The 27,661-nt window shown below is 43.7% G+C and overlaps 1 protein-coding gene across 5 annotated transcripts in view; it reads right to left on the bottom strand.

Moving 5' to 3' along the window:
* Nucleotides 1-288: 288 nt before the first annotated feature.
* The window catches only part of LOC105495454 (strawberry notch homolog 1), an 84,390-nt gene continuing 57,017 nt past the window's right edge, over nt 289-27,661 (bottom strand). For all 5 annotated transcript variants that reach the window (XM_071070854.1, XM_071070856.1, XM_071070855.1 and 2 more), the window contains 11 exons: nt 27,289-27,401; nt 27,115-27,186; nt 25,029-25,128; nt 22,600-22,674; nt 21,566-21,712; nt 21,347-21,441; nt 21,161-21,253; nt 16,251-16,388; nt 14,492-14,568; nt 9,335-9,528; nt 289-7,242 (listed from right to left, as the gene is read on the bottom strand). In XM_071070854.1, coding sequence (XP_070926955.1) covers nt 7,100-7,242; nt 9,335-9,528; nt 14,492-14,568; nt 16,251-16,388; nt 21,161-21,253; nt 21,347-21,441; nt 21,566-21,712; nt 22,600-22,674; nt 25,029-25,128; nt 27,115-27,186; nt 27,289-27,401 — 1,247 coding nt within the window. In that variant the 3' untranslated portion in view covers nt 289-7,099. The remainder of the gene's footprint in view (nt 7,243-9,334; nt 9,529-14,491; nt 14,569-16,250; nt 16,389-21,160; nt 21,254-21,346; nt 21,442-21,565; nt 21,713-22,599; nt 22,675-25,028; nt 25,129-27,114; nt 27,187-27,288; nt 27,402-27,661) is intronic.

The raw sequence follows: 27,661 nt of genomic DNA, 5'->3' as shown, positions 1-27,661 counted from the left end.
GACAAGCCATGCACTAAACGCTGCTCAAGATTCCCACTGGCATCCCAGCCCTTTCTCCCTCCCACCACCTTCCGCAGCAGTCCGAGACAGCAGCCCACTCCGAGACAGCAGCCCACTCCGGGCCCACACACTGCACCTGGGCTGGGCACCGCCCCACCCTGGTTGGCTCCCTGACTCAGTGCCTGTGCCATCTGCAAAGGCACGGTGACAGCACTTACACTTTTTAAAAGACACTATGAAGATGTTCATGAGATCTGTGAAGACAGCGCCCAAAGGAAGCACAACCAGTGACTTGTATTTAATTTATTGAGAATCTTACAAAAACAAAAAACAAAACAAAAACCACAACAACAAAAGAAACTAAATACAGAACTTGTTATGCTTCACGGTTGATCGTTTTTACTTGCAAGAGTAAACCTTGCTAAAATGCAGCCAGTACATTTTTATTGCATGAGACAAATTTCTCAGTTACATATCAAAAGTGGTCAGGATAATCAATGCCGGACACTTCGTACTGCGCTCCCACGAAAGGCTGGATGCAGCAACGCAGTATCGTTAGAACAGGGCGTACCCTTCACACACTGATGGACACGCTACAACAGGAGCGATAACAAAAGGGAGATTTAAAAGAGAACGAAATGAAAACAAACCAAGAGCTGACATCCGCCTTTGTTTCAAGTTGTCTTTGGATTCCATCAGACGTCTCCAGATGCACCATGTCAGATTAGTAAAGGAGAATGATCTACGCCTACATAGAAAAGTATCCTTTGCTCAGAGGAGGTAGAACCTGGCAAAAGTTTTATTGCAGAGATACAGTGTACCTCTTCCCACCTCTCATGGATGATGGAAGATACAAGTGGTTATTGAAAACTCCTATCAGTAGTTTGCAAATTCAGTATAAACCATGAACAGGATATTTTTCTGATAGCGGTGAGACTGCAATGTGCTACGTAGAAAAAAAGCTCTCTCTGCCCCATAAAGTGGGAGTCAGAAAGAGGCTCAAGCTTCTTTATCCTCTTCAGTGCCATAAATACTGTCAGAGCAAAAAGGTCTTCAGTGTCTGCTGGCCAGAAACATCTGCCCAGGCACAAATGGGCCGCAAGGGCAGGGTACTGGTTAGGGGCCCACAGTGGAAAAGCCAGGCAGGTTCTCACCAGGGGCCTGTAGAGTGGCCTTCACTCTGGAGGATGCCTGAATTACAAGTACCAAAAAGAACCTGCTTTTTTGGGCTTCTTTTCCTAGCTTAGCCTTGCACTAAAGGGCAGTCTTGCTGGACTGCACCCTGCCATGTTGCTGCAGCGCAGATGGCCGCACTGCCAACCACAGCACGGCTTCTCCATGGGCTCCAGAGGGAGACTGAGCAAGGAGGGTCTGAGTGGTGGATGCACACTGGAGGCAATCTGTGACAGGCCCCAATTCACGACAAATTTAGTTCCCAAGACTGATCCAAATATGGAATGCTTTTACATTTTCACCAAGTCTACCAAGTTGAATAGTAATGAATGAAACTTGTACATGAATGAAAGGCCCCAAAGACGCTCACGGCAATCCTTCCTGAAAGCTATAAAGGAACATGCTCTTACAGGTGCAAAATTGTGAACAAATACCCAATGTCTGCCTCCCGGGTGCCAAACACCACCATTTTCATGAGTCATCCGGGTCTTCCCAACTCCAATTATTAAAAACACCTCGATCCAGCTCTGCTTCTAGGCTTATGGCTGATGCAGTCAAGATCCACTCGCCGATACAAGGGTGGAGAGCACAGCCGCTCCGGGGACCCCAGGGGCCAGCGCTGCAGTGGGCACCTGCCTCTCACCCTCCAGCAGAGTCAGCCTAGGAGGCTCCACAGCAGTTGCTTGGCTCTCTTTTGGAGGACAATTGTTCCTTAATGCACACTTTTTTTTTTTTGAGACAGAGTCTAGCTCTGTTGCCCAGGCTAGAGTGCAGTGATGCCATCTCAGCTCACTGCAAACTCCGCCTCCCGGGTTCACGCCTTTCTCCTGCCTCAGCCTCCCGAGTAGCTGGGACTACAGGCGCCTGCCACTACGCCTGGCTAATTTTTTTTTTGTATTTTTAGTAGAGACAGGGTTTCACCATGTTAGCCAGGATGGTCTCGATCTCCTGACCTCGTGCTTCGCCCTCGTCGGCCTCCCAAAGTGCTGGGATTACAGGCGTGAGCCACCGCGCCCCGCCGATGTACATTATCTAAAGTCACCTGTCAATAACACCCTAGGTCTGCCTCCTGCCTGCTATAAATATCCTCAACAGGTTATAAACAGCAGCAGGCTACCTGTGTTCATTGCAAGTATCACTCATTATTCGTAGGCTAAAAGTATAGGCCCAACTTCTTAAATAAACATAGGGAATTTGCTGCAGCAGCAGGCCAGAAACCACTGTTTCAAATCTGCAAGATTTTCCTATCAGGTGGGAAGCCAGAGATAAGAAATATGGTAAGGCCTGAAAAACTGCAAAAGTAGGAGCAAGTCAGGTTTGCTGATCTAAGAGCTAAGTTTGATCCCAAATGCACTGAAGAAGTTAGAGGAGCTTTAAAGAAGTCTCAGGAAGCATTTTTTACAATGTGAAAACATCAGGTCACTACAGCTTCCAAAGAACAACATAAAGGAGCACGAGCAGCCACACAATGTCAGCGTCAGAAAAGGCGCTCAAGTGCATCCCCCCAGTACAATGCATTGCACACAATAAAAATGCAAAACACAATAAGACATAGTAAAAAACAGTAACACAAAACAGCAATTCTACAGCAAAGATGCAAAACTGAATTCTAAAATACAGGAACAAATACTTTTCTAAATGAAAAGTTTTCCATACTTTTCTAAATGAAAAACAAAAAACAAAAAAAGTCGTAAGATGCCCCATATGGGAAAGTCAAGAAAAGAATAAATAGAGCTGAAGGGAAGAGGGAAAAGGGAGAAACAGGTGGGCGGAGTCCCAATTTACAAGAATTATTTACATTCAGAATCCAGAAGAACTCGACATTTCTATATATATACATTTATGTACATATATATAAATACAGCATAAAATTAGAGGGTGGGTTTTGGATTTTATCTCAAGTACTCAGAAAAAAAATGCTAGCGAGCTTGAGTTGCAGGTATTTAGGTGTGTTTCTGTCACTTAAAAGACACTGCATTTGTATCAGACAACTGGCATCCAATGAGACTTTTTTTTTTTTGCAGTTTTTGCTCTCAGCTGTAGCTGACATGAAACGCTCGTTGTGTTTCTGCAGCAAAGTGGGCCAAGCGCAGTACGCACAGGTGTGGTGTTAGCCAGGGAGACCGAAACCACAAAGAAGGGGAGTCAGTAAATGTCCATCTCCACGGTGTCTGCCTTTGCCACTGGGAAGCCTGAACTAACCGAACATTCGTTAATAGGATCCCAGCCTAACAGCAACGCTTATGTAGCACCATTCTCAGAAACTACCAAGTATCACACAGGGACATGTGTATGGGGACCTTCCTCTTGACTGCTTGTCAAGAAAAGGATCCAGAAGGAACTTATGCCCCTACTTTCATGAAGTGAGATGCAACAATCATTTCCAATCTATTGTTTTTTTCTCTCATGCTAAAATGAAAGTGGAGGGGAGAGGGAAGAAGGCTCCCATTCTACAACTGTAAATGCTGTCCTGGTACCCTTTCTTCTCTTGCCGGCTAACAATTGTTCTAACAGCATCCCATGGAGGCCAGCAAATGAATGCCGCAGGGGCTACAGCCAGAAAATTGTGCCTGTAAAATATCATATTCCTCTGGAGCTTGGTAATACAGAACTTTTACCTCTACAGATGAAGCAAACTAAAATATTGTTGTAACTCAAAAAGGCTTCTGAAGTGCTGAGTTAGAATAAATATATATAGATACATACACACACTACTACATTGCTTTGAATGCAGGTTCTTACTAATTTATATACACATGTAGAGAAGATACTGAAGTGTCTAACTGCAATTTAGCAGCAGAAAAAGAAAACTGCTTAACATATCTGCTTCTTAATCAAGTCATGTTTAAAGAAATGCATTAATACATCTATGAATTTGTATCATTGATAGTGTATCTGGATAATCCCAGTAACTACAGATAGAGACCTTGTGGTATGGAGGTTGCTAAATTAGGGGAACATTAATTCCCCCAGAGATAACATCTGAGCTGCTTTAGACTCTGAAAGTGGTTTTCAGTACAACCGACACTGTAAACTCTGAAAACCCGAACATGATTTCCAATCAAACCTTTGTGCTCAGAGCCATATTGCTAAAAAGAAGAAAAAGGCATTGCAGAGGCAAAGAGGACAGGGGTTAGTTAAACAAGGCCTCTGAAGTCAGGTGTGACACTGAGATCCTGCAATGAATGGACCTATTTTACAGAAGTTAGTGGCTAATTTTTTGTATTTATTGATAGAGATGGAGTTTCGCGATGTTGGCCAGGCTGGTCTCGAACTCCTAGCCTCGAGTGATCTGCCAGTCTCGGCCTCCCCAAGTGCTGGGATTACAGGCATGAGCCACCGCGCCCAGCCAAGAGTTGGGTTTTAACAGAAGAGGACCTCGAATTTCACAGGGCAGCCAAACCGAACTTGCTGACTTTTGTAAGACCACAGTGTAAAGGTCGGATATCCACCTGAAGAAGGAGTGGGTGCAACTCTCTGGGTGCTGCACACACCATGACCAGCCTGGGCATGCATCGCCCCAGCTCCCATCCATTCAACACTGGTTGCCTTTTTGAGGTCCGTTTTGAGAGGGCTTTCAGAGGCCTTTTAAATGAAAAAAACAACAAAAAAAAGCTGTTCTACAAAGAACCTAATATACATACACTCCTATGTATCAAGATGGCTAGTTCAGAGCAAACATTACATCATGGGCCATGGGGGTTGTCAATTAGCTGCATGCTAAGAATCCTCATATGCTGCTTTGAAAATGCCATAAAAAACGAAGATGCCCTCACACACAGAAAGAGGAGCTGGGTCAACAGCCTATGAGAGAAGATCCTTCCCAACTCTGCCATTCTGTCTCACTGGAGGGTTTGTAATGCTTCCCTTCCTCAGGTCCAGCGACTGTACCTCTGCTGGAGTGGGCGACACTTCCATTGCTGATGGAAGCTGACTACTGCTTTAAAAACACACACATGAGCTGAGAAGTTCTGCTGAAGGTGGGGACAGTGCTGCTCTTGGCTGCCAGCCGGGTCTAGTGGCCCTAACAAGGAAAACTGGCTGATATAAAATGGATCACTGCCTGAGATATATGAACTGGACTGAGGATAGAAGTTGCATCCACTGGGCAAAATGTGCCAAAGAACAGAAAGTACTTTCAATTTATTCTTTTAGGCACCAAGAATAAATAAATCCTAAGAAAACTTACGGTAAGCTTGACATAACCAAACTCAGGCTAAAGGAGACACAAGAGGATGAACACCCTAAGCTTTCAGCCAGGTTTGTCAGTTTTAACACACATCTCACCCAATTCTGCAAGAAGTTTAAAAAGTTAACACAGCAAACAATTCAACTTAAAAAACACTCAGAAGTACTATCATTACACCCCTTCCCTCAACGCCATCTCAAATTTTAGGGATAAGTTTTAAGCCAAACTATAAGGCTACCTGGAATGCTGAGGCAACACACAAGTTCTGCTGAGTCCCCGTCACAGACTACTTCTGAAGGTTACCAGTGAGGGCCTAAACAAGAGTCCACTTCTTGTTAGTATAATAACTTTTTATTTGACATCTACAAGATTTTGGCATCTTGCAGCTTTTTACCAGGTTTATACAATCTCGATTTTTCAATAGTGCAACCTGTGTAAGCAAAAAAAAAAAAAAAAAAAAGAAAAGAAAAAAAAGAAAAAAGGAAAAAAAAAGAAAAAGAAAGAAAGAAAAAGAAAGAAAAGGAAATAAAAAGACCAACTGTCCCCTCACTTGTTCTTATAAACATCTATTATAGGTGAAACAAAACTTACCCATATTATATAGATAAGTGTCTATTCACATTTGTACATTACCATTTTTAACAGCTTGAGATAAACTCTACAATGTCTTACAACACATTAAACAATATTCAAGTTACTGAGTAACAACAATAACAGTAACAAAAAAACATACAGCAGAAGCCTCAAGTGTTTCCTCATTGTCTACAACTCAAGTATGGTTTCCTTTTTATGAGTGAAAAAGCAAATTAAGATAAAGTAAAAAACGATTGTTTGCAAGATGAAAGCCAATTTGTACTTCTTTCTAAAACTACCTTTAAGTTGAAAATGTAAATTTAAGAGGCTTACAGCCATTTCTGCAGCACACATTAGGAATACTATTAATACATTAAAATTAACTTTTAAGAGTTTTATCACAGAAAAATGTATGTACTCATTACCTTGACCAGAAACCTAGGGCAGGGAGAAGGGGCAAGAGGGGTCTGCAGGATTTGATGCAATACCCAGGTATAAACACTATAAAAATGCAATAACCAATGCTGTACATCTAACAAATGTTTCTCTCTGTTACTCGACTTCTGTGTTAATCTTGTTTACGCATGCTTTCAAAGACATGCACTGTCAGAACAAAAATTAGAAAATAACCTGAATGCATGATATGCAACCTTTCATTTCATGCTTTAATAAACCTATTAAGCTGGAAAAAGAAACCAATATATATTTTCTATATTTATAGACTCAAAACACATGCATCCGGGGATACCTCCCACAGCAATGGCATGGATGTACTGCGTTAACCCTGAGCACTGTATAAACATAAAGTAAAGCCAGTTTGGGAAGTTCCAAGCATTTTAAACCAACTGTGGTCTGTAGCCTTTAACACACTCACAAACAGACTGACACACACGCACGCACACATCCCGCTCTGCTCACCCAAAGTAAAAGCAGATGGGAAGTACCAGGGGAGAAGCAAAAGGAAAGACATATGTACCACCATCAGCACTGCTGATTTTCAGTTTTGCTATCTATTCCAGGTTTGTCCTTACTTCCAAAAAAACTAACTAGAGAGAGCACAACTGAAAAAAATATATAATTCTTTGGAAACTGTCCCTGATTTTTATGCAAATGATATGCTTCAACAGCATTTCAGATCCATCCATGTTGAAACCTGTCTGTTCTTTATGCGTTGCTCAAGTTGGTGATGCTCTGAGGGTGATGCTGTTGCCATAGCTGTTTCTGTTGGACCGCAAGCTGTTGAGACTGGTCTGAAGTCGATAGGAGATTTACAAGAGGAGACACACAATTTGCCGGAATGATCAAACCTGTAATTTGTAACAAGAATTTATAAAGTTGTGTCCAGAAGAAACCACGCTGTATAGCTTCACAGCAGATTCCAAATGAGGCATAATATTAAGCGTAATGAACAAGAAGTTCACACAAAAATTAAACGACTACCTAATAAATGAAATGGCCATTGAGATGTAGTCTGATTCTTCAACCGCATTTCCCACAAATACCCAAGCATATGCATGTGTTTAGTGTAATGCCATCTTGTTGGAGGAATAGGAGGTCAAGAATATCTATTATTCTCAGGAGGCTGAGGCAGGAGAATGGCGTGAACCCGGGAGGCGGAGGTTGCAGTGAGCCGAGATCGTGCCACTGCACTCCGGCCTGGGCAACACAGCGAGACTCCGTCTCAAAAAAAAAAAAAAAAAAAACCCCACAAAATCTACAAAATCTATTATTCTCTTTTTAATAGGAGGTCAAGAATATCTATTATTCTATGTATTATCCTTTTAAGCTCCACAAACATGCAAATGTCACTTCTGTCATGTACTAATGCACCAAAAAGACTACAGAAAAAAAGCTGTAAATTCAAATGCTAACTGAAATAGGTAAACTTTGAAGAGTAGATACTAGCAAACTGGAAAGGATACTCTCTGGGTGCTGGTTAAGGGAACTTAAAAGTCCTGCATGTGGGATTGAAGGCTCAATGTTCCCGATAAATTGCATGCATATATATGTATTTTTGAGACAGTCTCCCTCTGTCTCCAGGCTGGAGTGCAGTGGCACAATCTTGGCTCATTGCAACCTCCACCTCCCCAATCAAGTGATTCTCCTGCCTCAGTCTCCCAAGTAGCTGGGACTACAGGTGCGTGCCACCATGCCTGGCTAATTTTTGTATTTTTAGTAGAGACAAGGTTTCAACATGTTGGCCAGGATGGTCTTGATCTCTTTGACTTCGTGATCCACCTGCCTCGGCCTCCTGAAGTGCTGGGATTATAGGCATAAACCACCATGCCCAGCCCTAATTTTTTTTTTTTAATAGAGACAAGGTCTCACTGTGTTGCCTAGGCTGGTCTCAAACTCCTGGGCTAAAGCAATCCTCCTGCCTCAGGCTCCCAAAGTGCTGGGATTACAAGTGTGAACCACCATGTCCAGCTGATGGGCTGCTTTTGGAACTGGAAATCTAGACTTTTAAATCAAACCTCTTTTTTAAATGTTGGCAATTAATTCAAATGAGGCCAGGCGCAGTGGCTCGCGCCTATAATCCCAGCACTTTGGGAAGCCAAGGTGGGCGGATCACTTGAGGTCAGGAGTTCGAGACTAGCTTGGCCAACATGGTGAAAAACAACCTCTACTAAAAAAATACAAAAATTAGCCGGGTGTGGTGGTGCATGCCTATAATCCCAGCTACTCAGGAGGTGGAGGATACGGTGAGCCAGGAGCACGCCACTGCTCTCCAGCCTGGGCAACACAGTAAGACTCAGTCTCAAAAAAAAAAAAAAAAAAAAAAAATTAATTCAAATGAAAACCTACAAAAATCCCAAAACACTCAAGTGTCCAAAAAAAAAAAATCCATGGACTGATTTTGGCCCATGAACTGCCGATATGCAACTCGTGGTAGAAGAAGGCTGCTGTAAGTGAAACCAAGATAAGCAAACAGAGTTCAATTGCTGGCCTGCTTCCTGGACACCTGTAGTTGAGCACACAGTGGGAACAGCTGGCCTAGTCTGCCCTTGCTCCCTGCAGGACACCAAGCCATCCTCTGTGCACAGTGGCTTTTGAGTTCCAGAGTCTTAAGCTAGCTCAATGGAGAACTCCTGGGCAAGAGACTGAACTGCCTTCACACCAGGGAGCCTGCACAGCCACCAAGAGTAGAGAAGGAGAGCAGGAGCGGCTGAGAGCAGCATCAAAGAGATGACCATATCATAACTTTAACCAGAACCAACAATGTCTGTTTGAAGGCTTAACTTCTGTTCGACCTTGTAAGAAATATAAAACGGGTCCCATACCCACTACTGGAGGAGATGTTAAATGCATGTAGAACAGAGCTAAGATATTAGCAATGAGAAAAAAGTCAGATCTGATTTTTTTTCCTGCAACTCAAACCAAAACAAAAATTAGACTCACCCACAATCCGTTGCCCATCTTCCGTTCTTAGCCGCACAATCTGCATCTTCACGTTTGTGCCACTGACAGATGCTAGAACACCCTCAACTTTTGTCCAGACACTCAGCACTGAACCACATAATACATAGTATGTACGGCAACGAAGACCTATTTCACAAACTAACCCCAAGCTTGCTTTTTTGCAATTGCCGCGCCTAAGAGAAGTGGGAAAGAAATACACATATGTGAGTGTCTATATATGCACACAGACACACGTTTCTGAAAGGTTTACAAGGTCAACTCAAATTTCTTTTCTGTTTTTTTGAGACGGAGTTTCACTCTTGTTGCCCACACTGGAGTGCAGTGGCACGATCTTGGCTCATTGCAACCTCCGCCTCCCAGGTTCAAGTGATTCTCCTGCCTCAGCCTCCCAAGTAGTTGGGAATTTCTTTTTTTCTTGTATTTTTAGTAGAGACGGGGGTTTTGCCATGTTGGGCCGGCTGGTCTCAAACTCCTGACCTCTGGTGATCCGCCCTTGGCTTCCCAAAGGGTTGGGATTAGAGGCGTGAGCTACCGCTCCTGGCCGCAAGTTTCAAATAAACAATGTTTTAGCAGTGTTTGCCTTTACTATTTCTTAGATTATAATTCTGTTGGCCTACTGGGTTATCATTTCCAATTTAAGGTATCAGTGCTGATTTTTTTGTTTGTTTGTTTGTTTTGAGGTGGAGTTTCACTCTGTCGCCCAGGCTGGAGTGCAGTGGCCGGATCTCAGCTCACTGCAAGCTCCGCCTCCCGGGTTTACGCCATTCTCCTGCCTCAGCCTCCCGAGTAGCTGGGACTACAGGCGCCCGCCACCTCACCTGGCTAGTTTTTTGTATTTTTTTAGTAGAGACGGGGTTTCACCAGGTTAGCCAGGATGGTCTCGATCTCCTGACCTCGTGATCCACCCGTCTCGGCCTCCCAAAGTGCTGGGATTACAGGCTTGAGCCACTGCGCCCAGCCTCAGGGCTGTTTTTTAAAACCACAATTTTTTCAGGGGCCTGCCTCCCCATAAAAAGGGTTGAATTTATTGTGTTTGCTATCTGTTGAAGCATTTTAGTTATTTTAACATCCATTATTTTACTGTAGTATTGCTAGTTTATAAAATGATCTTGCTAGCCTAGCCGGGCATGATGGCTCATGCCTGTAGTCACAGCTCTTTGGGAGGCTGAGGGGGGAGTATTGTTTGACTTCAGGGGTTTGAGACCAGCCTGTGCAACATGGCCAGGCTCTATCTCTACAAAAAGTTTAACATAATTAGGCATGGTGGCTCATGCCTGTAACCCCAGCACTTTGGGAAGCTGAGGCCTGCAGATAGCTTGAGGCCAGGAGTTTGAGACCAGCCTGGCCAACATGGAGAAACCACATTTCTACTGAAAATACAAAAACTAGCCAGGTGTGGGCTGGGCACTGTGGCTCATGCCTATAATCCCAGCACTTTGGGAGGACAAGGTGGGCGGATCACGAGGTCAGGAGATCAAAACCATCCTGGCTAACATGGTGAAACCTGGTCTCTACTAAGAATATCAAAACATTAGCCAGGCTTGGTGGCAGGCACCTGTAGTCCCAGCTACTCGGGAGGCTGAGGCAGGAGAATGGCGTAAACCCGGGAGGCGGAGCTTGCAGTGAGCGGAGATAGTGCCACTGCTCTCCATGCTGGGCAACAGAGGAGACTCTGTCTCAACAACAACAACAAAAAAAACAACAAAAAAAAGCCGGGTGTGGTGGCACATGCCTGTAATCCCAGCTACTCAGGTGGTGGAGGCACGAGAATCGCTTGAACCTGGGAGGTGGAGGTTGCAGTGAGCCAAGATGGTGCCATTGCACTCAAGCCCTCTGTTTAAAAAAGAAAAAAAGATCCTGAGACATCCTGCCATGAAAAAACAAGCAACACCTGTGAAAATAAAAGAAGGGCCGGGGGGAAAGATCCTGCCAGTTATTTCTATATTATGAAACTACTGATACACTGGTTCTAAATCACATTAGTGGGAAGGACTCAGCAATCTAGAGGGGGGACGGAAAGGGGTGGGAGGGGAGGGAGAGGCTACATGTAAGTTTAAGAAGAAATGAGAAAAAGGGAGAAATACCACCAATGTTTTATGGTTAAAATTATTTTCAGAATTCATCAATAAAGATGTCCTTCTGGTTAGTACTAATTCAAGATGAATCTAATACACACAGTGTTAAACGTGCATGTATAGGACACTTTTCTTACTGTAACTCAAAGCAAATGTTTGTTGTTTTTTAAGTTAATTTTTTTGTAGAGATGGAGTCTCGCTGTGTTGAGGAAGTTGGTCTCAAACTCCTGGCCTCAAGCAATCCTCTCATCGTGATCGCCCAAAGTGCTAGGAGCCACTGCACTGTCCCCAGAGGAAATGTTTTAGAAAATGTTAGGGGCAGGCGCAGTGGCTTATGCCTGTAATCCCAGCACTTTGGGAGGCCGTGGTGGGCAGATCACAAAGTCAGGAGTTCGAGACCAGCTTGGCCAACATGGTGAAATGAAACCCTGTCTCTACTAAAAATACAAAAATTAGTTGGGCATGGTGGCGGGCGCCTGTAGTCCCAGCTACTCAGGAGGCTGAGGCAGGAGAACTGCTTGAACCTGGGAGGCAGAGGTTGCAGTGAGCCAAGATCGTGCCACTGCACTCCAGCCTGGGAGACAGAGCAAGGACCCCACCTCCAAAAAAAAAAAAAAAAAAAAAAAAAAAAAAAAGTTTGTAGGTTAACTTTTAAAACTTTTTTTTTATTTTGAGATCGAGTCTCGCTGTCACCCAGGCAGGGGTGCAGTGCCACGATTTCAGTTCACTGCAACTTCTGCCTCCCAGGATCAAGCAATTCTCGTGCCTCAGCCTCCCAAGCAGCTGGGATTACAGGCGTCTGCCACCATGCCCTGCTAATTTTTGTATTTTTAGTAGATACGTGGTTTCACCATGTTGGCCGGGCTGGTCTTAAACTCCTGGCCTCATGTGATCCATCTTGACCTCTCCAGGTGCCAGGACTACCGGCAAGCCAATGGCACCTAGCTGGCCTACCTTTTAAAACATTTTATCTTACAGACTTTTTCTAATTTTCAGTGGCACTAATTTACTCTCATAATGAAAACCAAAAGCACTACTCACATCAAAGCCAACTTATGCACCTACAGGAGCCCAAACCATCAAAAAAACAAACAAAAAAACCCCTCAAGCTAAAATTCATTTACACTTTATATTCCTTTTCATGAAGTGGGTCAGATACCGCAAGAGCATTAACTACTTAATGAGGGAGAAAACTATGATTTGCAGATATGAGAGTATACGAGGTCACAAAGTGAACACTGCAAGCTAAGGGGTGAGGGGGCACAGCAAGAAGCACTCCAAGACTCAACAACAAAAGTTTGCGTGTGCTGTGCTGTTAACTTTGGGCATCTCCCTGGTTTCTTAGACATTCCCTAGATCTGGGACACCAGTAAAGCTTTTTTTTTTTTTTTTTTTTTTTTTTGAGACGGAGTCTCGCTGTGTCACCCAGGCTGGAGTGCAGTGGCGCGATCTCGGCTCACTGCAAGCTCCGCCTCCCGGGTTCACGCCATTCTCCTGCCTCAGCCTCCGAGTAGCTGGGACTACAGGCGCCCGCCACCTCGCCCGGCTAGTTTTTTGTATTTTTAGTAGAGACGGGGTTTCACCATGTTAGCCAGGATGGTCTCGATCTCCTGACTTCGTGATCCACCCGCCTCGGCCTCCCAAAGTACTGGGATTACAGGCTTGAGCCACCGCGCCCGGCCAGTAAAGCTTTTTTAAAAAAGAAAGGAAGAAAGAAAAGAGCCCAGCTACTCAGGAGGCCAAGATGGGAGGGGTTTGAGGCTGCAGTGAGTTATGACTGGCTGCATTGTTCTCCAGCTTAGGTGATATAATGAGACTGTCCTTTGAAATAACCAACCAAACAGAAAAAACATGGAGAGTGACAGAAGGAGGGAGAAAAAGTGTTTTTTTTTTTTTTTGAGACAGAGTTTTGCTCTTGTTGCCCAGGCTATAGTACAATGGCGCGATCTCAGTTCACCGCAACCCCCGCCTCCCGGGTTCAAGCGATTCTCCTGCCTCGGCCTCCTGAGTAGCTGGGATTACAGGCATATGACACCACAGCCAGCTAATTTTGTATTTTTTTTTTTTTTTTAAGTAGAGACGGGGTTTCTCCATGTTGGTCAGGCTGGTCCCGAACACCCAACCTTAGGTGATCCGCCCGCCTCAACCTCCCAAAATGCTGGGATTTTTTTTTTTTTTTTTTTTTGAGACGGAGTCTCGCTCTGTCGCCCAGGCTGGAGTGCAGTGGCCAGATCTCAGCTCACTGCAAGCTCCGCCTCCCGGGTTCCCGCCATTCTCCTGCCTCAGCCTCCCAAGTAGCTGGGACCACAGGCGCCGCCACCTCGCCCGGCTAATTTTTTTTGTGTGTTTTTAGTAGAGACGGGGTTTTGCCGTGTTAGCCAGGATGGTCTCGATCTCCTGACCTTGTGATCCGCCCGTCTCGGCCTCCCAAAGTGCTGGGATTACAGGCTTGAGCCACCGCGCCCGGCCGATTTTTTTTTTTTTTTTAAATGGAGTCTCGCTCTGTCACCCAGGCTAGAGGCAATAGCGCAATTTTGACTCACTGCAACTTCCACCTTCTGGGTTCAAGCAATTCTCCTGCCTCAGCCTCCCAAGTAGCTTGGATTACAGGCGCCCGCCACCACACTGGCTAATTGTTTTGTATTTTTAGTAAAGATGGGGTTTCACCATGTTGGCCAGGATGGTCTTGAACTCCTGACCTCAGGTGATCCGCCCACCTCAGCCTCCCAAAGTGCTGGGATTACAGGCGTGAGCCACCGCGCCCGGCCATGAAAAAGCAAGTTCTAACATGAAGGATGACTGTTAAAGTCACGCTGCCAGAGAGCAGTTTGGCTGGAAATCAGAAAGCATCAGTGAAGAGTAAGGAGGTACATAAACTAAACAGTTTCATAAACAGTACACAATCTACAACCATCCAGTAAATATCCCTGATGGAACACACCACGCCTGACAATACTTAATCTGTTAGTTAATTCATGAGGACATACTGGTAAAGAGTGAAGGTGTATTTAAATCTCAATTAAAATTTGGAAAACATGGTAGGAAACATGAAAATACTAACCAATAAGCATGAGTACAAGTATCTGCAGATGAATTATACTGATCTAACCAGTGCATCAGGGCATCATCTGAGACGACCTGTAAAAACGAGAAAAATTTCACTGAAAACAGTATTGCTTTAAATAAACTGGTTACCTAGTCTCGTCTATAATTCTAAGAGGCAACCAATTTAAAATAATCTCTACACAAAAAGCCTTACCGTTGCCATTAACTGAATCTGAATGCCATTTCAAAAGTTCCGTCATGCTGGTTCCTCTTATACAATACATTTTTCAAATAACTACTTAACTTTGTTTTCAAATCAGAATGGCTACAAATAATAATATAAGGTAATATTAATAAAATAAAACCTAATAGTAAATGTTAGGAAAAATGGTCGCTTACTGTTTTCTATAAATCATTGCAAAATATAAACATAGAGGCATCCTCACAATAAAACTAAGAGGTAGTGAGAAGGCCTTTAAACATTCTAACTTTTGTGATTAGCACGGGAAGCTTCCTTTACTGAAGAGGTAAGCTATTTCAAATAATCATTTTAGGCTGGGCACGGTGGTTCATGCCTATAATCCCAGCACTCTGGGAGACCAAGGCGGGTGATCACTTAAGGCCAGGAGTTCAAGACCAGACTGGCTAACATGGCGAAACTCCGTCTCTACTAAACATACAGAAAAAAAATTAGCCAGGTGTGTAGCACATGCCTGTAATCCCAGCTACTTGGGAAGCTGAGGCACAAGAATCACTTGAACCCGTGAGGCGAAGATTACAGTGAGCCAAGATTGCGCTACTACACTCCAGCCTGGGCAACAGAAGGAGGCACCCTAGAAGTTTCTTAAGGCTGCTAACATTAAGACTGTGATATCAGCATTACAAAAGTTGACATTTTTCTTAAACCAGGCTGGGTGCGGTGGTTGACACCTGTTAATTCTAGAACTTTGGGGGGCAGAGGTGAAAGAATTGCTTGAGCCCATGAGACCAGACCAGTCCAGCCTTTGCAACATAGTGAGACCTCATTTAAAAAAAAAAAAGAAAAAAGAGGAAAATATAATTTCATACCTAGAAAAACTATCTTAAACAATTTCAATATATTATAAAATAAGTTTTTTTTTTTTTTTTTTTTTTTTTTGAGACGGAGTCTTGCTCTGTCACCCTGGCTGGAGTGCAGTGGAACAATCTCGGCTTACTATGGCCTCCATGTCCCAGGTTTAAGCGATTCTCCTGCCTCAGCCTCCTGAGTAGCTGGGACTACAGGCGTGTGCCACCACACCTCATTATCTTTTGTATCTTTAGTAGAGACGAGGTTTTACCATGTTGGCCAGGCTGGTCTCGAAATCCTGACCTCCGGTGATCCAACTGCCTCGGCCTCCCAAAGTGCTAGGATCACAGGCATGAGCCACCGTGCCCAGCCAAAATAAGTATTCTTTTTTTTTTTTGAGATGAAGTTTCACTCTTGTTGCTCAGGCTGGAGTGCAATGGCTCCACTTTGGCTCACTGCAACCTCCACCTCCTGGGTTCAAGCGATTCTCCTACTTCGGCCTCCCGAGTAGCTGCGATTACAGGTATGCATCACCATCCCGGGCTAATATGTTGCATTTTCAGTAGAGACGGAGTTTCTCCATGTTGGTCAGGCTGGTCTCAAACTCCCAACCTTAGATGATCTGCCCGCCTCGGCCTCCCAAAGTGCTGGGATTACAGGTATGAGCCACTACGCCTGGCCCAAAATAAGTGTTCTTATATAATATAAAGTACAAATGAGAAAATACCTTCTTATATTTCTTTTTTAGATCAGCATAAATTTCTAATTTGAGCTGTTTCCCAGTATTTGGTCGATAAACTAAGAAAAGTTTCTTTTTAGGATTCACTTCTTTAACTAAGATGGCAGTTTTCTTGTTGTTCCTTATCTGTTTAAAGAAAATGACAAAATATAAAGATTTTACAACACACACTTTAAGACATGTTTTTGTATCATCACGTCAGCATATATAATCACTTGAGACTGTAACACTAAGTAAGTACATAGATAGGTAACTTCAAAAAACACCAAAACTGCTTGTTTAAAAGACTAACACGGCCACACCCAAAGGGCAGTTATTGGACCTTAATTCCGGCTAAAACAAAAGTTAAAGACCGGCCGGGCGCGGTGGCTCACGCCTGTAATCCCAGCACTTTGGGAGGCCGAGGCGGGCGGATCACAAGGTCAGGAGATCGAGACCACGGTGAAACCCCGTCTCTACTAAAAAAAATACAAAAAATTAGCCGGGCGCGGTTGTGGGCGCCTGTAGTCCCAGCTACTCGGGAGGCTGAGGCAGGAGAATGGCGTGAACCCAGGAGGCGGAGCTTGCAGTGAGCCGAGATCGCGCCACTGCACTCCAGCCTGGGCGACAGAGCGAGACTCCGTCTCAAAAAAAAAAAAAAAAAAAGTTAAAGACCAAAGTTATCTTCAGAAAACTATGTGGAATTAGCTTTAATGCACAAATGTCCAATACAGATCATTTTGCTTCTTTTATTTCCTGTACCTGGAATCCCAGTCAAGTAGCCTCAGAGAGATAAGAAAAACCAAGTGTAATAAAATGTTAACAGTAGAATCCAGGTAGTAGGCATTAGGGGTCTTCAGAGAAAGTTCTTTTAGCTCTGCTGTATGTTTTTAAACATCTCTCAGTAAAATGGAAAAATAAATATTACTCTCCTTTCAGGTTAACAATAGAATTCAAGCTTCTCCAAGCTAAGGCCTTGGATAGCCCCAGTGCTCTGCACTTGTCTCTGCCAGTACTGCCTTTCCTGATGTCACAGGGTTTTGAAGGGCAAAGTGAGAGATCACCTGATAAAGTGTTCTGTAAACAGCAAAGCTATGGCAGCAGAAAGCAAAAATGTTGAACAAATTGTCCACATATATGGAGGTAAAAATGGAAGAAAGGGAAGCATTAGAGAAATGTTGGAATCCAGGTATGTATTTTTAACTTTTTTTTTTTTTTTTGAGACAGAGCCTCGCTCTGTCACCAGTCTAGAGTATAGTGGCACGATCTTGGCTCACTGCAAGCTCCGCCTCCCGGGTTCAAGGCGATTCTCCTGCCTCAGCTTCCCAAGTAGCTGGGACTACAGGTACCCGCCACCATGCCCAGCTAATTTTGTATTTTCAGTAGAGACAGGGTTTTTCCATGTTGGCCAGGCTGGTCTCGAACTCCCGACCTCAGGTGATCTGCCCGCCTCGGTCTCCCAAAGTGTTAGGATTATAGGCATGAGCCACCATGCTTGGCCTACTTTTAACTTTTTAAAGTTGGATTTATGAGAGAAACTTTAAGAGGAAGGAGTTACTCTTAAAACTCCATTTAACTCAAGGAAAAACTGGAAAATTCATTTCTTCCATAATGAAGACTGAACAGCTTCTAAACAATCATTTCTGGAGCAACACGGAAGGAAAAAGAAAAGTTACAAAGTAAAACCATTTTCCCAGCCCTCTAACACAATAAATCATTGTTTGTGGGGCTATTAACTTTTTATATTAATTCTTTTTTTTTTTTTTGAGATGGAGTCTCGCTGTGTCTCCCAGGCTGGAGTGCAGTGGCGTGATCTCAGCTCACTGCAAGCTCCGCCTCCCGGGTTCACGCCATTCTCCCGCCTCAGCCTCCCAAGTAGCTGAGATTACAGGCGCCCGCCACCACGCCTGGCTAGTTTTTTTTTTGTATTTTTAGTAGAGACGGGGTTTCACCATGTTAGCCAGGATAGTCTCGATCTCCTGACCTCGTGATCCACCCGCCTCGGCCTCCCAAAGTGCTGGGATTACAGGCTTGAGCCACCGCGCCCGGCCTATATTAATTCTTATAATAAAAAACATAATCTTTTACTTTCTTCTTCATGAATATTAAAGACCCTTGGTCTCTTACTTTTTCCAACGAATTGAAACATTGTTTATATAATTACTGTAAAGTCATAAAACAATGGTTAAGGTGAAGATTATATTTAAAATTATTTATCAGCTGACAGGAAACATCCAAACCTATACTTACAGGATAGTATTTAGACACTTAAGAATGGGCTCTGTCTTGACAGTGTCAGGTTAATTATACATCATCACAGAACAGTGGAAAGCGATTCTGACACTGACTTCCTAATGGCAGCACAGGTTACACACACTGAAAACTATGGTGGCCTAATGCAGTGAAGGTTCAAAGGCAAACAAAGACCAGGAATGAGGTCTCTAGGGCCACCACTCCTCATGCCCAGCCACCTGTTGCCACGCAGAGAATGAAGGACCAGTATTACCACATCCTTCAACCTAAGGGAAGCTGGGGATCATGACTTTCATCACAATCTACCAACAGCGATATTCTGGCAATAATTTCAAATTAAAACTAATAACCAAGAGCCAGGTGCAGTGGTGCATGCCTGTAATCCCAGCCATTCAGGTGGTCAAGGTGAGAGGATGGATCAAGCCCAGGAGGAGTTCGAGACTGTCCTGAAAACAATAACCAACACCCTATGTGGACCAATCAAAATGGCACCTATGGGGGAAAGCCAAGTAAAATACGTGAATTCTACCAATGTCAACATCTTGGTTGTGATATCACAATACAGTTTTGAAAAATATTACCACTGGGGGAACTGGTAAAAGTATGCAAGATGTTTATCTGTATCGTTTCTTATAATGACATGCAAATCAACCTACAGTTCAATCAGTATTTCAAAAACCCCAAAACCACCAAGGCACAGTAGCTGACAACTGTAATCCAGTACTTTGGGAGGCCGAGGTGGGAGCATCATTTAAGCCTATGAGTTTGAGACCAGCCTGGACAACACAGTGAGATATCAACTGCATTTAAAAAAAAAAAAAACAAAACTAGCCAAGTGTGGTGGAGTGTACCTGTGGCCCCAGCTACTCAGGAAGATGAAGTGAGAGGACTGTCTGAGCCCAGGAGGTTGAAGCTGCAGTGAGCCGTGATCACGCACGCCACTGCATATCAGCCTGGGTGACAGTGGGAGGAGATCCCATTACAAAAACCAAAACCAAACCAGAAAACCCCAACTCAACTAGGAGCCAGATCCTTTGAGAGCTTTTCTCTAGATCAAGGATCAACAGCTTAGGCCTGTGGAATAAATCTAGCCTGGCGCTTCTAAACTGAAGTAAGTTTAAGAAGGAATGAAGGGGCCTGGTGCGGTGGCTCACGCCTGTAATCCCGGCACTTTGGGAGGTGGAGGCGGGGGGATCATGAGGTCAGGAGATCAAGGCCATCCTGGCTAACACAGTGAAACCTCGTCTCCACTAAAACTAGAAAACTTAGCTGGGCGTGGTGGCACACGCCTGTAGTCTCAGCTACTCAGGAGGCTGTAGCAGAAGAATCGCTTGAACTTGAGAGGCGGAGGTTGCGGTGAGCCAAGATCGTGCCACTGCACTCCAGCCTGGGTGACAGACTGAAACTCTGTCTCAAAAAACAAAAACAAAACAACCCCAAATATCTTAGAGAACTGGTGAAATAAAAACTATGTTGTCTAAAGTAAGTCAGTATGAAACTCAAGATACTGTTAAGTATCTATACATATATGTATAGTTATGTGTGCACACACACACCCCTTAGTTCTGTCCACAGAGACAAATCATAACTGAAATAATGCAGCTGTTTTACTAACTGAAAAATGAGTCTTCAAGATATAAAGCATTATTAAGACTAAAGCAAGTCTCTGTCTTATGAAAAATGCTTAATTTAAGAAAATGTTGGCCGGGTGCGGTGGCTCACGCCTGTAATCCCAGCACTTTGGGAGGCTGAGGTGGGCAAATCACGAGGTAAGGAGATTGAGACCATCTTGGCTAAGATGGTGAGACCCCATCTCTACCAAAAATGTAAAAAATAATTAGCCGGATGTGGTGGTGGGCGCCTAAAGTCCCAGCTACTTGGGAGGCTGAGGCAGGAGAATGGCGTGAACCTGGGAGGCGGAGCTTGCAGTGAGCTGAGATTGTGCCACTGGACTCCAGCCTGGGCGACAGAGCAAGACTCCGTCTTTTAAAAAAATAAAAATAAAAAAAATAAAAACAATACTAAAGAAAATGTTAACAATTCAGCCAGGCGTGGTGGCTCACACCCATAATTCCAGCACTTTGGGAGGCCAAGGCAGGCAGATCATCTGAGGCAGGAGATCGAGACCAGCCCAGCCAACATGGCGAAACTTCGCCTCTACTAAAAATACAAAAATTAGGAAGGGTGATGTGGCTCACACCTGTAATCCCAGCACTTTGGAAGGCTGAGGCAGGCAGATCACCTGAGGTCGGGAGTTCGAGATCAGCCTGATCAACATGAAGAAACCCTGTCTCTACTAAAAATACAAAATCAGCCAGGCCTAGTTGCACATGCCTCTAATTTCAGCTACTCGGGAGGCAGAGGATGCAGTGAGCCGAGATCGCACCATTGCACTCCAGCCTGGGCAACAAAGAGCAAAACTCTGTCTCAAAATAAAAAGAAAAAAAGAAAATATAAAATTCTAAACTCACATCTAATAACATCCTTTAAAATGCATTAAGTAAAAGCGTAATACAAATGGACAAACCCACAATTACAACGATAAATTACCAAAACAGAGAAAGCTAAACACAACTGGGAAACAGGTACAAAGTGAAGAGACAATTACAATATTGGCCATTAAAAAGTATTATATATCTGAATAGCATTTAAAGGAAAAGTCGTACTTGCAATGACAAGTAAAAGCCATCGTCTGGTCCTGTCAGCTCAGCCCAAATCTTGGTAGCTTCCTCCCATGACATTCCCCTCTCTACACTAATCTGTAAGAGAAACAACAAAATTTAAACTCATTTCTGTAAATGCATCTCATGGGAAGACAATAATTCCACATGCACAACATTTTCTAAACTTACTGTGTATAATTCTACGTGGCCAGAGGTTGAATACCCTGGAGTCAGAAACTTTTTAACATCACTCTTCCTCACCTTTTCATCTCCAGAACCAAGATCTTGAACAACAGAAAGAAACATATAAATGTAAAAAGAACATTTTTATCAGGTACATACATTTAAAGAATTTCTCCACTCCACATTTTCCCTGGGGGCGTTGGGAAGGATATTTTCCCTACTTACCTAAGATTCCCATATCATATCTTCCATTTTTTTTGGCATTTTGAACAACTGCAGTAAGTGTGTCCGCAAAATACTGAAATAATGCGTTCTGCTGATGTACCTCCATGCCTAAAATTCTATTTAAGAATTTCCCTATGTTGTTATAATCTGTAAAGACAAAAGATGAATGTTTTCATAAAATAAAATTTTTTTATTCATCTAGGCTTAGTTCGAGTCCCACTTTCTCTTCTAAAAGTCTTCCTTCTTAACTCTTACACTGTCCTCACAAGGCTGTAATCTGCCCATTTCTCTCTCTAGGAATTAGCACCACTGCAGGATATGCTCAAAAGAGGTTTGTCAAACTGAATTTTTGCATCTTCAGTCTCACTTATGGAAAGCATAAACACAATTCAGTACATAAGAAAGCTCTCCAACACTGAATTCTCAACTGTAGCGGCACAATTAGAATGTCTGGGAGCTTTGGGAAACTACAAATGTCTAGGCTCCACCCCTGACTTCAGTAATTTTTTGTTTTGTTTTGTCTTTTGAGACGGAGTCTTGCTCTGCTGTTGCCCAGGCTGGAGTGCAGTGGTGCAATCTTGGCTCACTGCAACCTCCCCATCCCAGATTCAAGTTGTCCTGCCTCAGCCTCCCGAGTAGCTGGGATTACAGATGTCTGCCACCACGCCTGTCTAATTTTTGTATTTTTAGTAGAGATGGGTTTCCACCATCTTAGCCAGGATAGTCTTGGACTCCTGACCTTGTGATCTGCCTGCCTTGGCCTCCCAAAGTAATGGTATTACAGGCATGAGCCATCATGCCCAAACAATTTTTTTTTTTAGACGGAGTCTCGCTCTACTGTTGCCCAGGCTGTACTGCAGTGGTGCAATCTTGGCTCACTGCAACCTCTGCCTCGTGGGTTCAAGCCCCACAGCAGCCAAAACCACCCAGAATGTTTTCAGAACATGAAGCTTCCCCTTTGGCTCAAAAGCATACGTCATAATGGACTTTAATACTATAGCAACAGTTATGTGCTACACAGTTAATAGTAGTACCTTTATCGAGAGTAAGAATTCCCGAGCGATCTTCTACATTTATCAGACCAACTCCTATCAGTCCTTGTCGAACATCTGTAAGAACAGGATCAACTCTGACTCATAAATTACAAGGGATGTCTACAATGTACCACTAAGTGAGAAAAGGATGTTGCAAGTAACATCATGCCATTAAAAAAAAAACCTTGATATTTATATAAACATGGAGAAAATGTGGAGAGAACTGCCCCTGTTCACACTGTCATCTGTGACCTAAGAAGGTGAGAATGGAAGGAGGGTTAAGGGGACCACATTAACTCTCTTCATTATACATGTTAAGATTCTTTTCTTTTTTTTTGAGTCTCACTCTGTCACGCAGGCTGGAGCGCAGGATGCGATCTCAGCTCACTGCAACCTCTGCCTCACGGGTTCAAACAATTCTCCTGCCTCAGCCTCCCGAGTAGCTGGGACTACAGGCTAATTTTTGTATTTTTAGTAGAGACAGGGTTTCGCCATGCTGGCCAGGCTGGTCTCAAACTCCTAACCTGGAGATCCACCCAGCTCAGCCTCCCAAAGTGCTGAGATTACAGGTGTGAGCCACTGTACCAGGCTGCAACATTATTGTCATTACTTATAATAAACAAGTTATCTATCTATCTATCTATCTATCTATCTATCTATCCATCTATCTATATATTTTTTGAGACAGGGTCTGACTATGTCGCCCAGGCTGGAGTGCAATGGCATCATCTTGGCTTACTGCAACCTCTGCCTCCCAGGCTCAAGGGATCCTCTCACCTCAGCTTCCTGAGGAGCTGGGACTATAGGCGTGCACCACTGTGCCCGGCTAACTTTTTTGTAATTTTTTTAGAAAAGGGGTTTCTCCATGTTGCCCAGGCTTGTCTTGATCTCCTGAGCTTAAATGATCCACCTGCCTTGGCCTCCCAAAGTGCTGAGATTACAGGTGTGAGCCACTGCGCCTAGCCATAACCTGTAATTTTAAGAAGTTAGAAATAAATCAAGGAGTCTTTTTTTTTTTCTCCCTGAGACAGGGTCTCTGTCACCCAGGCTGGAATGCAGTGGTGCCATCACAGTTCACTACAGCCTCCACCTCCTAGGCTCAAGCAATCCTCACACTTCAAAGTGTGGGATTACAGGCATGAATCACCGCCCCCAGCCCAGGGAGTTGTTTCTGACACTGCTGATGTCAAAAGGAGTGAAGGTATAGGGTTAAGACTTAACTGCTTTTGTGGAAAGCCGAGAGTACTGATGAACACCCCCCCTAACTGGTATGCCAATATGAACTGTTAACAACACATATCAGTATGTGTTAATATACCAAAAGGACTTTCTAGTGAAAAATGCTAACTCCATCTGAGTGCGTTGGCTCACGTCTATAATCCCAGCACTGTGAGAGGCTGAGGTGGGAGGATCACATGAGGCCAGGATTTCAAGACCAACCTGGTCAACATGGTGAAACCCCATCTCTATTGAAAATAGAAAAATTAGCCAGGTATAGTGGCAGGCACCTGTAATCCCAGCTACTCGGGAGGTTCAGGCAGGAGAATCCTTTGAACCTGATGGCGGAGGTTGTATGAGCCAAGATCATGCCATTGCACTCCAGCCCAGGTGACAGTGCGAGACCTTGTCTCAAAAAAAGAAGAAAAAAAAAAAAGACATTTCCAAATACACGAACAAAAAAAGGCTATGCCACATGTATCCATCACCCAGTTTAAACAACTGTGAATTCATGGCCAATTTTGTTTCATTCAAACCTCCCACCCCTACCAATCAATCCTCAAAGATTACTTACCTAGGTACTTTTTCAACTTTAAATTGAATTTTAAAAGTTATTTGGGGCTGGGCACGGTAGCTCATGCCTGTAATCCCAGCACTTTGGGAGGCTGAGGCGGGCAGATCACGAGGTCAGGAGATCAAGACCATCCTGGCCAACATAGTGCAACCCTGTCTCTACTAAAAATACAAAAATTAGCTGGGCATGGTGGCTTGTGCCTGTAATCTTAGCTACCCGGGAGGTTGAGGCAGGAGAATGGCTTGAACCAGGGAGTTGGAGGTTGCAGTGAGCCGAGATCACACCACTGCACTCCAGCCAGGCGACAGAGCGAGACTCGGTCTTAAAAAAAAAAAAAAGGCTATTTGGCAAAGTGATTTTACTTAATGTACTAAAACGACTTTCCTCTTTTAAATCTATTATTAGACAAACATGCTTTCACTATATCAACAGTAAGAGCACCTTCATTTGAATAAAATTTGCTTTAATAAATCTGTTTAATACAAGATACTTATGTGTCCTAGTAACCATTAATTTCAAAGTTTTATACAATTTATATCCAAAGAAAAAAACTAATATAACAGCAAACGTTACAACAGGTTTGAGTACATCTTTGTCAATAATCATTGTCGTTGTTATGAATATTTTTAAAACTTACCTTTAAAAAATTCTCCAGGATAGTCTGGAGGTGGTGATACCATAGGAGAATCCAAGTTTACAATGGATTTCATGACAATTTCTAAAGCATTTCTTCCATACTGCAAAAAAAATCAAAACCTTTAACCACTTTCAGCATTTGGATACTCTTCAATCACATTACCACCTAAATACTATAAAAACTATTGGCTGGGCACGGTGGCTCATGCCTGTAATCCCAGCACTTTGGGAGGTTGAGGCGGGTGGATCCCCTGAGGTTGGGAGTTCAAGATCAACCTGACTAACATGGTGAAACTCCATCTCTACTACAAAAAATTAGCTGGGTGTGGTGGCAGACACCTGTAATCCCAGCTACTCGGAAGGCTGAGGCAGGAGAATCGCTTGAACCTGGGAGGTGGAGGCTGTAGTGAGCCAAGATGGCGTCATTGTGCTCCAGCCTGCACGACAAGAGCAAAAAACTCTCTCTCAACAAAACCCCCAAAAAACCACAAACTATTATTGTACCAAAGATTCAAAAAAGCAATTCTCAATTATCTTTATACTTATTTATTTTTTCTTCTTTTGGAGACAAGAGTTTTGCTCATCACCCAGGCTGGAGTGTAATGTCACGATCTCCACTCACTGCAACCTCTGCCTCCCGGGTTCAAGCGGTTCTCTGCCTCAGCCTCCCAAGAAGCTGGGACTACAGGTGCCCGTGGCCACCATGCCCAATTTTTTTTTTCCTTTGACACGGAGTCTTGCTCTGTCGACAGGCTAGAGTGCAGTGGTATAAACTCGGCTCACTGCAACCTCTGTATCCCGGGTTGAAGTGATTTTCCTGCCTCAGCCTCCTGAGTAGCTAGGACTACAGGCTTGAGTCACCACGCCCAGCTAATTTTTCTATTTTTAGTAGAGACAGGGTTTCACCATGTTGGCCAGGATGGTCTCAATCTCTTGACCTCGTGATCCGCCCACCTTGGTCTCCCAAAGTGCTGGGATTACAGGTGTGAGCCACTGTGCCCAGCCACACCCAACTAATTTTTATATAATTTTTTGAGACACAGTTTTGCCCTACTGCCCAGGCTGGAGTGCAGTGGCATGATCTTGGCTCACTGCAACCTCTGCCTCCTAAGTAGCTGGGACTGCAGGTGAGTGCCACCACGCCCAGCTAATTTGCTGTATTTTTAACAGAGATAGGGTTTCACTGTGTTGGTCAGGCTGGTCTCGAACTCCTGACCCTCAGGTGATCCACCTGCCTTGGCCTCCCAAAGTGGTCGGATTACAGGTGTGAGCAACCGATTCCGGCCTAATTTTTGTATTTTTTTATTTTATTTTATTTTTTTAGTACAGATGTGGTTGCACCATATTGGCCAGGCTGGTCTCGAACGCCTGACCTCAGGTAATCCACCCACCTGGGCCTCCCAAAGCGCTGGGATTACAGGCATGAGCCATTGCGCCTGGCCTTTATATATATTTTATACTGCCTAATTCATGTCTCTACACATAGCAAACGTGAGAAAAATTAACTTCCTTTACTTCTGAGAACTCACAGTTAATTCATTCTCATTTGTTCTTGTTTTCCAAAAGGAATAAAGACAACCACATTGCTGTACTGATACTTAACATGTGATCTAACTTACATGTGAAATTCTGTCTTTTTTTTTTTTTTTTTTTTTAGACGGAGTCTCGCTCTGTAGCCCAGGCTGGAGTGCAGTGGCTGGATCTCAGCTCACTGCAAGCTCCGCCTCCCGGGTTCACGCCATTCTCCGGCCTCAGCCTCCCGAGTAGCTGGGACTACAGGCGCCCGCCACCTCGCCCGGCTATTTTTTTGTATTTCTTAGTAGACACGGGGTTTCACCGTGTTAGCCAGGATGGTCTCGATCTCCTGACCTCGTGATCCGCCCGTCTTGGCCTCCCAAAGTGCTGGGATTACAGGCTTGAGCCACCGCGCCCGGCCGTGAAATTCTGTCTTACAGGAAGTCATGATTTTAAAGCAAATGCACATGAGAGGCAGTTTTGTTTTAGACAGTAACTACCTTTCTTTCACGTTCCCTACAGCTACCATACACTATCACAAGTTTTCAGAGATACTGAAAGTTGAAATGTACCTTATTATCAAAGTTGAACCTGCTCAGATCCCTAGATTCTGTTGCTCTTCTATCGCCATGTGTAAGTGCCCCCTATTAAAACAAAAATTTCAGTCAAGGCACAGGTAACCTTTTACCAGAAAACAGGTACAACAGATCATCTTTTACACACAGCCACACAACTCCAAAACTCACCAAACTCTCAAGTCTTTTAGCAACAATAGATGCAAATCTTTGTTCTCCTGCCAGTTCAGAAATCAGAAAGACATATTCAGGAGCAGTCACTTGGTTTGATCTATGAGTTCGTCCTGCAACGAAATTTTTTTTTAAAGATCATTGATTTTGTTCGCTGAATAGAATATTCTGAGATGTATTCCTAGCATTTAATACTAAACTGGTATTGGGAAACCACTAAACAAGAAAAATTACAGATAATGTTAAATTACCAAAACACACATAAAACTGCTTAATGATAGAAGTATTAGCATTGCTATCCCAATTTTGCTTAACCACATGTTACTGATACACAGTTACTCTGGATTTTCCCACAACTGTTTTTCAAATCATT

The sequence above is a fragment of the Macaca nemestrina genome, chromosome 10, assembly GCF_043159975.1.
Source record: "Macaca nemestrina isolate mMacNem1 chromosome 10, mMacNem.hap1, whole genome shotgun sequence".
In the NCBI taxonomy this organism is placed as follows: Eukaryota; Metazoa; Chordata; class Mammalia; order Primates; family Cercopithecidae; genus Macaca; species Macaca nemestrina.
The sequence above is the reverse complement of the archived record's forward strand: the minus strand, read 5'-3'. Positions and strand labels throughout refer to the sequence as shown.